Here is an 18,870-nt window from a genome sequence, read left to right as displayed (position 1 = left end):
TTATTCAACAATTTGGAGTTTTTGTCCATTTTCAAGGGTTACGAATACTCAAATCCGTATGATGATAAATATTTTAGCACGGACAGAGTCATTGTAACGGAAAATGCGAAAATCTATCCTGAAATCAGAAAAATGGTCACCAAGCCGATGCCGTTTCCCAGGAAGTTGAAAACATTGTTGAAAATTTTCCCTGCGGTTCATCGTCTGCCTTTTAACAAGTATTTGTCCTTGGTGGACATGTACGAAGACATCATTCGAAAGGAGAACGAAATCCGCAGTTGCTATCGCAACGGAAGTTTAAATACGAGATTGAGCGATAATTTTGATATTATGGTCGATCGCACGCCGCTACACTTGAGAATTTCGAGCCGTACGGAGGAAAAATCGCAAGGAGATTCGTCGAGTAAAAAATCTTCTTCAATTGAAAGTTTTCCGACTGATATTATGGTAGCACGAGACCCACCATCTTCATCGTCGAGTTCTAGCTCGATGACACAGGCAAGTCCGCCAGAGTCCTTAGGAATAACAGACAGTGAGCCTGGCAATGTGAGCTCTCAGCAATATTCTACCCAGGATTCGTATGTATGGCCGGAAAGTCCTAGGCTCTCGAACGTGACATTGCAAAAGTCTCCTAGAGGAATATCCTTAGAATCAACAGCTCAAACCCACAGGAACCCGGAAGAGGGTGAGTTTAGTGGGTTCCGACGTCCACGGCCACAGGAAGATAAGAAAACGGCTTCTGCAGCCAAACGCCGACGACTGTCTATCCGTAAGTAACATCACCGATTAGGTTTGTAACTAGACTGAAAATGTCTATCCTTTTTACTTGCAGCCATGAATCCAACTCCACAGGAGATACAGTCTGGTCCTCCACGTACACAGGGTGCAAGAGTGCCGCGCCTTCCAGGAGGATGATAAGGATGTTTGCCCTACTGAATTGTTCATATTATTTTGTATAAGTTTATGTTAGTGTTCAAGTATTCTAGTATCAAACGATGATTGTAATACATTTTTAAATAGATTTATTCTTTGTCAATAATTGATTGTTGCTATTGTACTAAAAATATAAAATAAACGAAGAAACAATGACCGGATTTGAATCTCGTTAACCTGAGTCGAAACATACCTTATTTTGTTATATACCACCAACTTTCGTTTTATGAAATAATTATTGGTTATAGCGTGGTTTTATGTTTGAAGTTATTATAGTTTTAGTATTTGTTTACGGGGGAATTTGAATTCATGTTTGCTGACTAGTGATTTTGCTCTCAAGCCTCCTCTAATCATCAGACATCGTATCTACCATTGCATTGGGTGAATTAAGTAGGAGATAGAGGTAACTAAGAACGAAAAGCAGTAGAAAACCTCACTAAATTGTAGCCTAAAAGCTACAAAGAAACAATGCCTACTCTTCTAACCACCTTATGTAGGTAAAGTGTTGATTGCTTTTAATACAATACAGCTCTATGCGAAAAGATTCACGTGGATTTGTCTGTACGATCAATTTCTAGCCTAAAACGAGTCAATGCATTTAGGCTGACACATACACCAATCAAGACCAGTTAATTGAATGTAAATTATAGATTAAATGCGTTCATTGTTTACGATAATATAGTATTTTGTATGTCGAAACCCGAAAATACTAAAAATATCCGAGTGATAACCAATGTTCAGAAACGTATTAAGTCCAAAATGCAACTCAGTGTGAACCTCTACTTCCTGAATGCTCTGAAATGAAAAATGTTCTCGTTATTTACAAAAAAGGCAAGTCTTTTACACAACATATTCTTGTGATAAATGGTTTTCCACATTCTTCCTTCTTTATTTGGTCTAGAAAATAATTCTATCGAAAAAAAATAAATGAAAAGAAAAAACAAGTCTAATATACATCCAAAGTCGTCCCCCGTTCGCCCACGGTTGGGATGCTAGAACTGGAAACCACGGGGAAAGGCGGAATTTAAAATAGTTGCCAGATATCATAGGCGTGCCACTGTTGTTGATGATCTCCCTAGGTGATACAACTATTCTAGGACAGCTCCAATTCCTAGCCCAAAAGCGATTAAAACTTAACGTACAAAAGAAAATACCTATGGGCAGTAACACAATGCGAAAACACACGGTACTCACGAGGCGTTCCCTTGCCCAATGGCCCACAAGGTTGATGGTTGTTGATTCAAGTGAAAATACATTTCAATGTCTTTTTGGTTGTACAATAGAATCGTATGGATGACGATGCACACCACGGAACAAACTCACACACGCACGCAACACACGAAATCCCGATGCCAACAAACGCTACGCCGCCACTGAAACGTTGCGTTGGTGTTCTACTTCCACGCCTGTTTGACCAACTTCTTCGAGGCGAGCTGCTTCACCACAAATGACGTAGTGGTCAGCACGATCAACACGACGGTGATGAGGAAGTAGTCAAAATCCTCCTTAAGCAAATCAAACGTCTTAGAGGGTGAGACGCGCGTCACAAACAGATCCAAACCGTGCACTAGCACCAAGCAAGTACTCTCCAGCCCGGATGGAGCCGTATGCATGCCGCGTATATGCGCCACCGTTTGGTTGTAATTGATTAGTATTTCGTGCGGCAGGGGCAGTTCTGGCATGTACGGTATAATGCCCTCTTCGCGGGCCTTTTCCGGGGACGTCACGGGACGGCGAGGATCGAGTAGCGCCCACGACATTTCCGCGACGGCACCCGTGGCCAGGCCGATGAGGATGTGTTTGCTGGTGATGCCCTTCTCGGTGATTGTTTCCTTCAGCGAGGCGACGGCCACCGGAAGGATGTACGACTGGCGTTCGACCATCGGAAGCGGGGGCGCGTCCAGTGAGCTCCACACTGTGCTGTTTGTTTGCGTTTTGCCCTCATACAGTTCGATGGAAGCTACAAGCCAAGATAGACATGGCAGTGTTTTAAAGCAATCTTGCCCAAATCAATAAATTATTTACTTACTCATTTCCGTACGCCGGGCCTTGTCGTTGTAGTACGAATAAACTAGCCAGTTCTCCGAGTGCACCATATGCAGCGGAGGGCGGATGCGTTTGTGGGACATTGAAAATACGATCGAACCAGATACGACATCGACTAAATGCACGTTAAGTATGTCTGCAAAGCAAAACCGCGTGTTATTTCAGCGTGTAGCGAATTCACTGTAGTCTCATAGCCGACGAAACGCGGGGGACTCGTGTACTCACACTTGTGTATGTTATCCGGTCCGTGGGTAGCTACGGCGACCAGGTTAGGATTGATGTACTTGTACAGCACTGACCGGTCCGCCATAACGCGTCCTTGCGAGTGCACGTGCTCGATGGAACTCTTGCTCTCGCAGGCGATGATTTGTTGGCTTTTGCCTGCCCCACTGAGATCGATCTGCCAGGTGGGAATTGTTTGCAGCATCTCGTTGCCCGCCGTCTTTTGACGGTATTGCACGAGAAAGCCGCGTATTTGTGCCGTTTCTTTGTCGATGCTAAAGAGATAGAAGTTGTCAGCGTGCATTGCTAGCGATTCCGGTACCACGTGCGCATGGCTGTTTTCATCGAGCAGCAGCAGGCCTTTCAGAAAATCGGTCCCCGTATGATGGAGCAGAGCTACTTGTTGCACGCGATAGGGCAGCTCAACGATGCCACCGCCCGCTACCGGCATGCCGGAGATGGGATTGAAGATGTACAGCAATCCCTTTCCTGATTGGCTCTTTTCTCGCCCAAGAATAACGCACTGAGCTGGCAAAGGGTAAAAGCGTGAGGTCCTTTGCACAAGCAGCCGCATCGGTTGGCCATTGCCGAATCCGCTGAACGACGGTAAATACCGCACCCAGTGGTGTTTGCCGGATACGTTATCGATGCCAAACACCTTCCCTGTGGATGTGACGACGACGAGCATCTTGTGTAGTCCAAAGTCATCTCGCACGAGTCCAGCTCGCTGGGCTTTCGATGGAGCAGGCCCGACGCCAAGAATGTGCAGAATTAAGTTTTTCACATGCGTTACCTGCGCCGTTAGACGACGCTGGAATCCTCCAAACACATCCCCTGGAGGTGTACAGAGAAAACATATTAACACACAAATCAACGCAAACGAACGAAGCAAAACTTTGTAAAACGAAAGAAAAAAAACATTCTAATCTGAGTCAAAAAGGCAACAGCAAATCGCTAATGTAAACGAACAACAACACTAACTAAGCAATGTCGCAATGAAGAATACAAAAGAAGCATAAAATAAATACTATCATTCTACGATGGTATGCCAAAAAATCCAGTTTAAACACACTCAATAAAAACTAGAAAAATTTTTTAAAAAAGCGACAGGCTTCAAGCGTCCTGCTATCAGCATTAAAACGCCAGGACGCAGCCACACTCACATTCAAGCCCATTTTCTTCTGCTTTTTAACCACGTGTTGAAATAATTGGCACCAAGTCACATGAAGCGATCAAAGAGAACAGGTGTAGAAATGAACGAGATCAGTTCCATTAGTAACGGACGAATGTTCCGCTGTTGCTTCGAATAAGTAAAGAAGCTTGCATGCCGGTGTAAGGCTTACCATTTTTGTTGTTCAACTCTTCCTCGATGGCTCCTTCGGCATCGGATAGCGTAAGATCGAGAAACTCGGCCGTCTCGATCACTGCAAGTGACTCCTCGCGGATCCACTTGACCTTACCCTGCTGTACCAGCACGATGGCCCCATCCTCGGCGGATAGCAGTACACGGCATACAAGCCCAGTTCCGGCGCGAGTTGCCGCACCACCGGATGGTTGCTTACAACGGATCGCGATTAGCTCAGGGTCACCCAGCGTATCACTGTATTCGGTGCTAAATTCGATCGGTTCGAAACGCACAAAGTCACGCAAACGATGGGCCAAGATCGACAACCTGTTATTGACACGATCGACCGTGCCCTGCAGCAAGATTGGTTCTCCATCCTGCACCGTCCGGTCAACTAGTGCCCCATCCCGGGGCCCAAGGGATATCTTCTGATCCGAGCGAAGCGCATAGTACCGGCCATTTTGCACGACGGCCGCCTCACCCCGAACAGGTTTTGGGCTGCCCACTGCTTCGGAACCGAGCGGTTTCGAAATCACCGCACTACTGGTATCGCCGGCAAGATCCAGCGCGAGTAGTTGTTCTTTTATGGCGCAAGCAAAGTACGAATCGACTAGGGTGCACCGATTCCGCGCGATCCAACCGGCAGAGATACGACTCGTCGTCGACCTTGCCTGTTGTCCGGTGACGGCCTGGTAGGGTGTCACCTCGAGATGCGATCCCCACACCGGTACCACGTGGTATAGCATGCCATCACGCTCGAACCACACTGCCGCGGAGGCGGATTCTTCTGCCACCGACGGCGACAGTGACCATTCCCACACGAGCGTACCCGTGTTCGAGTTCCATCCGCGCACAAGCGCCGGATTACTTCCGCTGACGGTAAGTACATCGTATCCGGTGCCACCCCGATTGAGCCGCGCACCAGTTGACGAGGGATTGACGACATGCAAGAGCTTCACCGTTCCGCGGGCACCACTTTCCAGTGCCTGCCGCCAGAGAATGTCGCCTGTTTTGGCACTAATTGCTGCTAGCACGTTGCTCTCGGTCGCGACAATAATGCGATCCACGGAAGTGGTATCGAAGGCACCGTCCACAATCTTACCGACATACCGCTGCTTCCTGCAATAAATCCCAACATTAGGCATTCAATTTAACTGACACTAATTATCCAAAGCATGGCGATCGCGTTAGAGCTTACCAGTCGAACTTTCCTATCTGGTCCTCGTACAATCCACTGCAGGCCGATAACAGGGTGAACAGTAAAACTAACCCTCGGGAGCATGCATTGCAGGACGGGTACCTCATGTTGTAAGCGCACTTGTCTTCGCCACGCCGATTGGCGTCGAGAAACGATGCTCTCCGGATAGCTTTAATTAACAAAACTCACTTATTTTCTAATCCGATTTTCCGTAAAGCAACCCTTTTCACTGCAGTCGGCTGATTAGTCTTTTTTCGCTCAATACGCGGACCTCAGTTGTTCTGTCAACAGTTTGACATTTGAACAACTCAGTTTGACAATCAGCAGTACACCAAGGTAGTTAGGGACAGACTAAAGCAAATTTGAATGCATTATTGATTTGGTGAAGATGCTTGCAAAAGAACCCCCATGTAGGTATATTAAAATTTGTAGTAATTATGTTTATGTATATAGAGGACTATTTTATTCATATTTATAGTGAACGTAATAAAAATACCGCATTCCGTCTGCCGCACAAATTCCTCATGTGCAATGTCGCTAAAAGTACATTTGCTCTTATAATACCATCAAACGAGGCGCAATGTTCATTGCCATCAGTTCCTGGAACAACAGCTTTGCAGCATACGGAAGCTTAACCTGAGATATCTGCAAACGACGAAGAGGAAAAAGGAAACGATTACTTAACGTATTAGTTTGTTGGCCAACCACGCTTGCCCTTTTTACCTGTGTTTTGTTTTTGCATCCCTTGCATTCAAACGTATTGTTGCGCAGGTTGGCGATAGCAATCAGACCGCAGAAATTGCACACGTGAATCCGGTATGGATCCGACACTTCAAACAGACGTTCACGCAGGAACTGTGCCGCACCGTGCGAAATCTGGCAATCACGCTCCATCTCTCCAAAACGCAAGCCACCGTCCCTTGCACGGCCCTCCATCGGCTGGCGGACAAGAATCTGCACGGGTCCGCGGGCACGTGAATGAATTTTATCGTCCACCATGTGCTTCAGACGCTGGTAGTAAGTCGGGCCCAAAAATACCTGGGCATTGATCTTGCGTCCGGTGTGGCCATTGTACATGACTTCGTTGCCTCGCAAATGGTAGCCATACTCTTGCAGGAAGGTGGAAATCTTTTGCACATTAACCGCGTCGTTGAACGGTGTGGCATCACCGATCTCGCCCTTGTTCGAGCCTAGTTTGCCCTGGATGCATTCGATCAAGTGACCGATGGTCATACGCGACGGAATGGCGTGCGGGTTGATGATAATGTCCGGCGTAATACCCTCACACGTGAATGGCATGTCCTCCTGGCGGTACTGAATACCGCATGTACCCTTCTGACCGTGACGGGATGCAAACTTGTCGCCTATCTGCGGGATGCGCACCGATCGCACACGAATTTTGCAAAATTTGTATCCCTCGCTGTTCAGTGTGAGCATCACTTGATCGACGATACCCGTTTCCGAGTTACGCAGGAATGTCGATCCATCTCGCTTGGTGTAACGCTTCGTCGTCCCGTCCAAATCGTCATCTGTTTCTGGGAGTGTGATCGTCTTTCCGATCACCACGTCGTCGCCGGACACACGCAAACCCGGGGCGATGATGCCATCCTCGTCCAGCTTGTCGTAAAGCGCGTTCCTCATACCCTGACACGTCTGTCGGTTCGGTTTCTCAAACTGCTCCTCCTGGTCACCGATGCGCTTGCTCTCCGAGTCCTTGTACGAGCGGTAGAACACAGAGCGGAAGAAACCTCGTTCGACAGCGGATGCGTTCAAGATGACACTGTCTTCCTGGTTGTAGCCTGTGTAGCACAGGATGGCTACGATCGAATTGATACCGGCCGGCAGCTCACGGAAACGCAAGTACTCCATCGAACGCGTCGTTACGAGGGGCTTCATCGGGTAGTACAACACGTGCGCGAGCGTGTCCATGCGCACGTGGAAGTTCGTAATGTAAACACCCATCGCCTGCTTTCCCATAGCGCTTTGGTATGTATTACGCGGGCTTTGATTGTGATCTGGGAACGGGATGATGGATGCGCATACGCCTAGTATCATGGCCGGGTGGATCTCGCAGTGGGTGTAGGTCGTACAGTACGCATACTCTTTGTCCTGCTTCAAATCATACGGTGTCATCGCAATCATGACCGTTTCCTCTTCGAGGGTGTCGATGTACTCGACTACACCGGATGCCACCAACACCTGCCAGCCGTAGTTGTTGTAGTCGCGGTCCTTCAGCATATCGATGTGGTGCTTGCGCAACAGTAGCGAACCGTTTTCCACGATCAACAGCGGTCTACAGATGCGCCCGGCATCCGTGTAGATGCGGATCTCGCGATCTCGAATGTCCCGAATCATTGATACCTCGGACACGATGATGTCCATCTGTCGACGCAGTTTTCTCAGTGTCGCCATCAGCTGCTCAGGATCGCGATGAATTCCTACCCAGCAACCGTTGACGAAAATCTTGGTCGCATCGGCGATGGCGGACGGTGCAATCTCTTCCAGGTTCTCCATCGACCACTCTTCCAAGAACTCGAGAATCGGGGACGGTTGCGAACCGACAGAAATGTACGCCATCAGTGCGAGATTTTTCACCAATCCGACGGCGGCGCCTTCAGGTGTTTCGGCCGGGCAAATCATACCCCACAGAGTGTTGTGCAGTTGACGCGGCTTTGCCAGTTTACCGTCACGCCCGATAGGCGAATTGACGCGCCGCAGATGACTGAGGGTGGAGGCGAACGTTAGGCGGTTCAACACCTGCGACACGCCGGCACGGGCCTGATGAGCTTTCTTCTGATCACCCCAGTTACCGGTGGCCAGCGAGTAGCGCAATCCGTCAGTGATGATCTTCGTTTTGATAGCCAGCTCCAGGTTGAAATCCTTTCCGCGATCGATGAACTTTTGCGCGTACATACGCACCTCCTTCATGAGGTTCTTAAACAACCCACGGAACAAAAATGCTAGCAAGGGACCGGCCAGATCCAGACGCTTATTGCCGTAGTGATCACGATCATCGAGCTCCCGCCGTCCAAGCGCGGCTAGCAGCAATCGATGTACCATGTACCCGAGGAAGTAGGCTTTCTTGGTTTCACAAAAGTCGGACACACCGACGTGGGGCAGCATTTCCTTCTGTAGGATTTCCTTCGCGTATTTGATACGCTTGTCCTTGGTAACACCCGGGCGGGCTCCGCGAGCACCAATGAAGTTGAGTGCTACATTTTGCTCCTGCACGACGAACGCTTCATCGAGCGAGGGCTTCACCATTTCCATCATCTCTGGATCGTCAAAGTCGTAAATGATGTGCTCCAGGATATCGCGATCGGCAACGAAACCCAGCGCTCGAAACACAATCATGATTGGGATTTCCTGCTTTACGTACGGCAGAATGGCAATCACGCGCTGCCCGATGGCGGACTTTTTGATACTTTGACCACCGCGAGCCATCATGTTGACCCACAGCGTCGAGGTGGGTCGGGAGCTGTGTTCCAGACAGGACCGGATCTCTGTCTTGTACGCGTACTTGCCATCTTTCATGCTGAACACATACACAGTATTGGTAGCCATCTTTTCCTGAGCGATCAGAACCTTCTCCGAGCCGTTGATAATAAAATAGCCGCCCGGATCCAGCGGGCATTCGTTCAACTCGGTCAAATCGCGATCCGTCAGCTGAGACAGCAAGCAGTACGTTGAGCGCAACATGATCGGGATCTTTCCGATGAAAGTTTTTTGGTGCTGCGTTTCAACCGGATCCTGTCCTTCGACGAGCTTCGTTTTGGTGATGTCCACATACAACGGTGCCGAGTAGGTCAGATTGCGCAGCCGAGCCTCGTTCGGCATCATTGGTGAGGGCGAACCGTCCTTTTCCCAGTGTGTAGGTTTGGAAAGATAGATTTGGTCAAACTTGAGCAGGTAGCGCGTCGGATTTTCAATCTCGCCCGAAGAGTGTTGCGCTTCGGCCGTTAGTTCGATGGCGGGCGAATCCTCGACGATACGCTGGACGGACATTTGGATAAACTCGTCGAAACTGTCGAGCTGCTGCCGCACGAGACCCTTCTCGTCGAAATATGCGTTGATAACGATCCAGCATGCTTCCTGCCACAATTCGTGAGAAATCTCCTCTGGATCTTCCTCCTCGAAGTGATCTACAAGAACCGAACCAGTGCCACAGTGATACCCACGAGAGCAGAATGAAAGAGTTGAAGTTTCGAGATTTCTCAAGCTTCAGAGACGTTTACTTACCATCGTCATTTTCGTACATTGCTACGGTTAGTTATTTAGCTAGCTCTAAGATAAAAAATGTGCGCTTTAATTGTTGTTTTTACCAAAACTTTCCAAATTTGCGTTGTATCACCGCTTGCAATGGCGGCTGTACGCTTTCTTCTTCTTCGTTTTCCCGGGTTTTCTGACAAGTTTTGATGTTTAGCATGCGATGTCATTTTCTGTGCTGCTTAGGATTGTACGCACGTTTATTACTCCACATTGCATTCTACACTGCTTGGTAAAATATCGTTAATGAGTTCGAGGAGAGCAAACTAGCCCTCCAATGCATTTGATTCGTATGGAAGGGTATTTAAAATGGCTAAACGGCACGATTCAAGTGCGGATACTAATCCAAAGCATAAAAATCGTCAGTTGTTGGCTACGTGATCATCCGCATAATCCAATAAGCTTAAAAAATATTCAGTTGTTGGCTATGCGATCATCCGCACAAAGAGGATTTTTATGGCCTATACGCACTGTTTTCTATTTAGTACTTTACCAGCTATTAACTATTTTAAGTTTCCATTCACTATGACCTGGTAAGATCTATCTAGACAATTTTTCAGGATTGGAATCATCTCTAATGGTCTCCATCAAATGAAACGCACTCAATGTTCCATGAAGAATTAACGAGAAAATCTTATGAGCAGTATTCTGCATCGTCATATCAATGCATTTATTACACTTCAAGCTTTCTTTTTATACATGGGAAAAAAATGCCAACTTTTCTATTCGTACAATGTTTCAATTTGCGAGTCAATTTGATAAATTTCTAGTTTCTGTGCTGCATTCCTGTTCTTGATCTATTCTACCACTATTTCGTATGTTTTGGATTACTTATCGTTCATAAATCGACGGATGGCTTTCTTCTTCCATCAATGATGATATTATCTGCTAGTTGGACCACTACCTGTATGTTGATATAATCGTTTAACCCCTTTACAGTTTTGCACGAGACGTGCACGGGTACTATTAGCGTGCATCTCCTGATTTGCCCGAACAGTGCTCGGTCAGTTTTGATTCACAGTCCTTAAATTTTGAATAAAAGGGTCAAAACTTTGTCTTTATTTTTTTGTGGAAAAAACGTGCTTTACAATTCATAAAATTAAAAGTTTTTATTCTTTTTTGTTGAGATTTTATGGTAAAATATGATAATTGATTCAGTGTTTCAGAAAATTAGTTAAAAACTGCTTGATTGTTTTCAATATCAATAATTCTATTTTTTTAATTAAAAGTAATTTATGTTTCATCGTAGTTTTCTTTTTCCTGGAGCAAGGAATTCTATTCAGAGTCTTATAATAATATTTAGTTTCCTTGCGTAGCTTTTTACCCCACTTGCTTTTGCACGAACGACAAACTTTGCACTCTCGTGACTTGAGTCAAAAAGTTCTTTTTTAAATATTTTAATGACGACCTGGCCGTGATGTTCTCAAAACTAAATTTCTAGTTCGCAAAAACAAGATTCATTCATTCTTATTCTATAATTTCGCATAGTCCGTGGCTGGTGGACATTTCCGTTCATCAAAAATTTGTAGTAATTTATTAAAATTTTACGAATTATACATAAAAGTACAAAATCGCAACACATATATTCATGACGAATCTATGCATGCTCATAAAAAGTGAAGAAATAACAGTGCACAATGCAAATGAAGAAGGATAAAGTATAATTATATCTATAAAGCGGTTAAGCTCAACAAAACCCTTCCAAACCCCCCACAAAAAGCACACGAATAGGTCAATCCGATAGTATTCAGTCATGCCAAACGTCGGCCTTGTTGCAACAAGTGCAAAAAATCAAGCCCACGTGGCTCTCGTCGCAAAGCAGTATCGATTCGGCGTCGGATTTTGCATGCCAAAAACGACAGATTTCATATTGTGAGTAACAAGAGATCATGCGTCGAAGAGGATGCATGTACCAGCTGGATTATCGCACTAAATTTAATGGATTTCCCCTCCTAATGTTATCAGTACATATTGTCGATCTTTCCGGCGCATGATAATCAGCATCCCATCTCATTTACACTCGTTTGCTATCGATCACATATTTCTAAGCACACTGTATGATTTTATTGAGCGTCTTATCTTGCTGGTCATAATTCGGTCGCAGAATTTTGTCGGTCATAATATATTGTCTGGCTGCTAACATAAAATCCTTTTTCGATATAGATCAAAGCACAGAAATGCAGTCCATTAGTTTCTGTGATATTAACAACTGTTCGCCATATCATTGAGCATCTTTTTTCCACAAAACTATATGAAAATAGCGGGTTGATCAAACACGGTGTCCAACTAGCACGCATCACTCCATAGTGCACCAATGGTCACCTTCTAAGCTCGCCTGGTACAAAAATATATAGTAGCTTGTCCTTGTTTCGCTCATGTGATACTTCCGTTATCCGAAATAGTAATCTTTAAGCCCATGCCGCACGCTTTTTATCAGCAGTGCCAAATCTGGTGTCGTTGCGCGTCGTTTTTGCGCACGTGGATTTCAGATTACGTAGCTCACGCGGTCGATCGAAAGGATTTCGACGACAGATTTTGAACGCCAAAAGCGACAAATTTGAATTCGCTAGTACCGAGAGATCATGCGTCGAAGAGGTTGCAGGCTAAATATTATGGATTACCCCACCAAATGTTATCAGTACATATCGTCGATCTTTCTGGCGCATGATAATCAGCATCCCATCTCATTTGCTCTCGTTTGCTATCGATCCCATCGTTCTACGCACACTGTATGATTTTGTTGAGCGTCTTATCTTGCTGGTCATAATTCGGTCGCAGAATTTTATCAGTCATAATATATTGTCTGGCTGCTAACATAAAATCCTTTTTCGATATAGATCAATGCACAGAAATGCATACCATTAGTTTCTGTGATATTAACAACTGTTCTCCATATCATTGAGCATCTTTTTACCACAAAACTATACGAAAATAGCGGGTTGATCAAACACGGTGTCCAACTAGCACGCATCACTCCATAGTGCACCAATGGTCACCTTCTAAGCTCGCCTGGTACAAAAATATAGTAGCTTGTCCTTGTTTCGCTCACGTGATACTTCCGTTATCCGAAATAGTAATCTTTAAGCCCATGCCGCACGCTTTTTATCAGCAGTGCCAAATCTGGTGTCGTTGCGCGTCGTTTTTGCGCTCGTGAATTTCAGATTACGTGGCTCACGCGGTCGATTGAGAGGATTTCGACGACAGATTTTGAACGCCAAAAGCGACAAATTTGAATTCGCTAGTACCGAGAGATCATGCGTCGAAGAGGTTGCAGGCCAAATATTATGGATTACCCCACCTAATGTTACCAGTACATATCGTCGATCTTTCCGGCGCATGATAATCAGCATTCCATCTCGTTTACTTTCGTTTGCTATCGATCCCATCGTTCTACGCACACTGTAGAATCTTATAGAGCGTCTTATTTTGCTGGTCATAATTCGGTCGCAGCAGTTTGCCGGTCATAATAAATTGTCTGGCTGCGGGCATTAAATGCTCTTTTGATATAAAACAAAGTGATTGCACTATGGAGTAATGCGTGCTAGTTTGACACCGTGTTTGATCAACCCGCTATTTTTATATAGATTTGTGGTAAAAAGATGCTCAATGATATGGGAAACAGTGGTTTAAATAACAGAAATTTATCGCACACCGTTTGCTGCTTTGTTTTGTATCGAAAAAGGATTTAATGTATGCAGCAACACAATTTATTAAAACCGGTAAAATACTGCGATCGAATTATGACCGATAAGATAAGACGCTCAATAAGATGCTACAGTGTGCTTAGAACGTTATGATCGATAACAAACGAAAGTAAACGAGATGGGATGCTGATTATCATGTGCCAGAAAGATCGACGATATGTACTGATAACATTAGGAGAGGAAATCCATTAAATTTAGTGTGGTAATCCAGCTGGTACATGCATCCTCTTCGACGCATGATCTCTTGTTACTCACAATATGAAATCTGTCGTTTTTGGCTTGCAAAATCCGTCGTCGAAATCCTCCCGAATAGCAGCAGCGTGCGTCGTGGACTTTGTCGTGATGGTTTATTGATAGAATTTTGTGAAATCCACGTGCGCTAAAACCAAGCGCAACGACGCCAGATTTGGCACTGCTGATAAAAAGCGTGCGGCATGGGCTTAAAGATTACTATTTCGGATAACGGAAGTATCACGTGAGCGAAACAAGGACAAGCTACTATATTTTTGTACCAGGCGAGCTTAGAAGGTGACCATTGGTGCACTATGGAGTGATGCGTGCTAGTTGGACACCGTGTTTGATCAATCCGCTATTTTGATATAGTTTTGTTGTAAAAAGATGCTCAATGATATGGCGAACAGTTGTTAATATCACAGAAACTAATGGTATGCATTTCTGTGCATTGATCTGTATCGAAAAAGGATTTTATGTTAGCAGCCAGGCAATATATTATGACCGATAAAATTCTGCGACCGAATTATGACCAGCAAGATAAGACGCTCAATAAAATCATACAGTGTGCTTAGAGCAATGCGATCGATAGCAAACGAGAGCAAATGAGATGGGATGCTGATTATCATGCGCCAGAAAGATCGACGATATGTACTGATAACATTAGGTGGGGTAATCCATAATATTTAGCCTGCAACCTCTTCGACGCATGATCTCTCGGTACTAGCGAATTCAAATTTTTCGCTTTTCGCGTTCAAAATCTGTCGTCGAAATCCTCTCGATCGACCGCGTGAGCCACGTAATCTGAAATTCACGAGCGCAAAAACGACGCGCAACGACACCAGATTTGGCACTGCTGATAAAAAGCGTGCGGCATGGGCTTAAAGATTACTATTTCGGATAACGGAAGTAACACGTGAGCGAAACAAGGACAAGCTACTATATTTTTGTACCAGGCGAGCTTAGAAGGTGACCATTGGTGCACTATGGAGTGATGCGTGCTAGTTTGACACCGTGTTTGATCAACCCGCTATTTTCATATAGTTTTGTGGAAAAAAGATGCTCAATGATATGGCGAACAGTTGTTAATATCACAGAAACTAATGGACTGCATTTCTGTGCTTTGATCTGTATCGAAAAAGGATTTTATGTTAGCAGCCAGACAATATTTTATGACCGACAAAATTCTGCGACCGAATTATGACCAGCAAGATAAGACGCTCAATAAGATCCTACAGTGTGCTAAGAGCAACGCGATCGATAGCAAACGAGAGCAAATGAGATGGGATGCTGATTATCATGCGCCGGAAAGATCGACGATATGTACTGATAACATTTGGAAGGGGAAATGTTCGGAACGAAATCCAGCTGGTACATGCAACCTCTTCGACGCATGATCTCTTGTTACTTGCGAATTCAACTTGCCGATTTTGGCGTTCAAAATCCGACGCCGAATCGATACCATTTAGCGACCAGAGCCACGTTGGCTTGATTTTCTGCACTTGTTGCAACAAGGCCGGCGTTTGGCATGACTGAAAACTATCGGATTGACGGATTCGTGTGCTTTTTGTGGGGAGTTTGGAAGGGTAACCGCTTTATAGATATGATTATACTTTATTCTTCCTCATTTGCCTTGTGCACTGGTATTTATTCCTTCATTTTTATGAGCATGCATAGATTCGTCGAGAATATATGTGTTGCGATTTTGTACTTTCATGTTTAATTAGTAAAATTTTAATAAATTACTACAAATTTTTGATGGACGGAAATGCCCACCAGTCATGGACTATGCGAAATTATAGAATAAGAATGAATGAATCATGTATTTATTTTGTTCTCGACGAGTATCGTGATTGGACAAATCGATCATCGGTGCACTATGATGTAATGTTTTATAAACGAGTATCGTCTTTATTTATTGCTTCAATTTCACTTGGTTTCGTAACATAAAGACACTCAATGCTATGGAGAACCTTGATTTATGTCGTAGAAAATGATTGCATACACTTGCCTTCTTTATTTAGTGTTCAAAATAAAACTGGTATATGTGGCAAAATAATTTAATCTTGAATATAACCTCTTTTTATGTCCATCACAATCTTACGGTGTTTACTCGCTACGATGGTAAATAGTTAGCGATCGAGCGTAACAGAGAAAGCATCCGAATAATCACGCGCGAGAAAGAGCGACGATATTGATAACGGCAGACAGAGCTAGCAATCAAACCTGACAAATGTGCGGGGGTGAGATCACGCGATTGAGATAGGGAATCCTCTTTGAAACATGATCTCCTGTTACCAAATCTCGCTTTTGGCAAGTAAAATTTTGCCGTGAATCGTGAGGATTTTGAGCTCGCAGCTGCACGATACTAACAGGAGCCCATGCAGCAAAGAGGCTGCATTTGTTCTATGTTGTTTATGGTGGAGCTGTTAGAAAAGATCCGCTAATGTTTTAGCAATATGTTGCCTTGTTAAAAATTAGTAAAATATTAGTACTTATTCCCATTTTTGTATGCATTTACAAACCTTGTTGTTAACAATATTTATCGCATAGTCAGTTATCAATAAGATGATTCCTTTTTGCAATAGGATCTGTAAATTGCAATAAAGATCGACAAATGATGTGGATCGCGACGAAAAAAACTGCGGATTCATTACTATTGGAAAATTGGTGCATCTTATTTCGGATAAAGCTGTAAATTAGATTCCATATAACAGAAGTAACAAGTTTTGCTCTCCTCCAGAATATATTGTACTTTTATATGTGAGAAAGATGGGAAAATGATAAGGTTAGCCATGGAAAAAGCATGGCTTAAAAATTGATACATATTGTTTCGGATAAAGCATCTAATAAGATTGCATAAGACAGAAGTAAAGTTTTGCTCCCATTTTCGAATTCATTGCAAATGCCTACAAGCCAACTGCCCTCACCTATGGTTTCAAATGCATCGCCATAACCATGGTAACTAAATCGACTTCACATCTTTGCACCAACTGTACGCCTACTGCAGCGTTTATCCTGATCAGGTGCGGTGATATGTAACATGAATAAAAAGAAAACAGAACACCATATGAAGTTCTTTTTCACAGTTTATTGTTTACCCTTCCAAAGTTGCGTATCCATAAGATGCACAGCGTCGCCTGGTGTCAGGATTATTGCATCCACTTTCACCAACGGCACGCACAACAAACCACGTTCATACGCGCACACACTGCACCCGGTTGCATCATTCTGTTGTCTCTCTTATGGTGTAATAGTATGCAATACACGTTCATTGTTTCTTTTTTTTGTGTTGTTATCATCTCGCTTCACTTCGGTTGGGTGCTGAATCCCTGTTTCTTAACTCTCTTCTTCTGCTGTCGTTAGTTTTGCGTCCTGTTTTACTATGTACTATTCTACTTGCATTTGCGTTGCCCTTATGTTTCATTCTTTTGCACATTTGTGTCACTGCTTTGTTGCACGGATGTTCGCTCCCTGGCAAATGTTTCATGTGCATTCCCTTTCCTATCGATTGATTCATTTTGCTAGCAGTTAAGTAATAGTTTTCCGCTATTGATAGTTAGCTTTCGTTTCTCGTTTTGGATTGTATCATTAGTTTTTGTTTTGCTGGATTGCGGAATCTCAATTTACACTGACCGCCGTAATTCACCAACGTTCGCAGCTCCGTGCCAAGGGACATAAGAGCGCTTTCCACCACCATCGCGAAAAGCCTGTATACTGAGCCATGTTTAATAATACGCGTGTCTGTTAGTGGAAAGAAACGTAAACGCTAACGGATGCGTTCCACTAGGAAACCGCATTCGCACACACGCAGCAAATATTGGAAACGATCCATTACATCGAGCTTCATTCTACGGGACAGTCAATGCAATCGTATTATACAGCACGCACATACGGTTGCTGGCAAAGTGCAGCGCTTTAGCAACTTAAATTCTAGCCGTTACGGGGGTTCATACATTCCGTGGCGAGCTCCGGTAAGCAGGTCGAAGAAACGGACATTCCTTTGAAAGTGTTTAATCATTACAGCTCCTTCTCGCCAGCTTCCGTTCTATCACGTTTGTTTTCGTTCTATCGCAGTTCATTGTGTGCCACGGAATTTCCTTCGCCTTCAGGATCGGCTTCTATCGGTACAAGCAACCACTTTAATGCCCGTGTCCTTTCTTTCTTGCGCTCGCAATCCTGCATCGTGTAACAGGAAGTTTACGATTCGTTCCAATATGCCCCCCGTTCATTACAGTTCCACTACTCTACTACAAGTCTACGTATAGTACACATTAATATATTCAGCGATAAGGGCGTGAAAATGTCGGAGAAAAGACGGCAATAATTGAATGGCAAGGCGGTGACAAAACAGACAGAGGGCACACTTTCGACATCGTTCGCACAAATTGCGTTCTTGAATGGCTACTAATTATGCAGGCAAAACGTTCACTAAGCACGATTTGCTGCTGATGTTTGCTTTACTTGCAGGGTATATCCAAAGCCACTGCTTGCCTGACGAATAACGACGCTTGGCTTCGATTATACAAGAAGAGAAAACGGGGATGCTGTAGTTCCGCTCGGCAAGGATAAATGTGATTTTCTCACACTGAAAATTACGTTTTGTCAAAATTCGAAGTATACGTGGATGACTAATCGAACCATTAATGCTCAATGAATGTGTACACAGGAAAGTTGAAACGTTAAAACAATCGCAAAAACGATTAGATTCAAGCTAACGTGAAATTAAATGAGATAACGTGGTAGTTCTAGAATCATACAAATTCATCGAATAAAAACGAGGGGCTACGAATTTAGAAAGATCTAATTAAAGAAAATAGATATCAAATACTCAATCGGCAAAACCCAAACATTGAAAAAAAGTGTGGAGAAAATGGTAACAGGGCGAAACAAAGCATGGACGAATAAAACAATAAACAAACAGC

At 44.3% G+C, this 18,870-nt stretch overlaps 2 protein-coding genes across 2 annotated transcripts; both read right to left on the bottom strand.

Annotated features, from left to right (window-relative positions):
• Window positions 1-1,794: 1,794 nt before the first annotated feature.
• Window positions 1,795-5,851, bottom strand: LOC128731078 (ER membrane protein complex subunit 1). The gene is made up of 6 exons (XM_053824174.1): window positions 5,745-5,851; window positions 4,545-5,665; window positions 4,365-4,385; window positions 3,205-4,035; window positions 2,963-3,115; window positions 1,795-2,893 (listed from the first exon to the last, which is right to left on the bottom strand). The coding sequence occupies exons 1-6, from the start codon at window positions 5,849-5,851 to the stop codon at window positions 2,328-2,330; spliced, it is 2,799 nt and encodes a 932-aa protein (XP_053680149.1). The 3' UTR covers window positions 1,795-2,327.
• A 339-nt stretch (window positions 5,852-6,190) lies between these two features.
• Window positions 6,191-10,002, bottom strand: LOC128731324 (DNA-directed RNA polymerase II subunit RPB2). The gene is made up of 3 exons (XM_053824434.1): window positions 9,984-10,002; window positions 6,468-9,886; window positions 6,191-6,389 (listed from the first exon to the last, which is right to left on the bottom strand). The coding sequence occupies exons 1-3, from the start codon at window positions 10,000-10,002 to the stop codon at window positions 6,300-6,302; spliced, it is 3,528 nt and encodes a 1,175-aa protein (XP_053680409.1). The 3' UTR covers window positions 6,191-6,299.
• Between the last annotated feature and the right edge of the window lie 8,868 nt (window positions 10,003-18,870).

The sequence above is a fragment of the Anopheles nili genome, chromosome 2 (assembly GCF_943737925.1).
Source record: "Anopheles nili chromosome 2, idAnoNiliSN_F5_01, whole genome shotgun sequence".
In the NCBI taxonomy this organism is placed as follows: Eukaryota; Metazoa; Arthropoda; class Insecta; order Diptera; family Culicidae; genus Anopheles; species Anopheles nili.
This window is presented reverse-complemented; position numbering and strand designations above follow the sequence as displayed.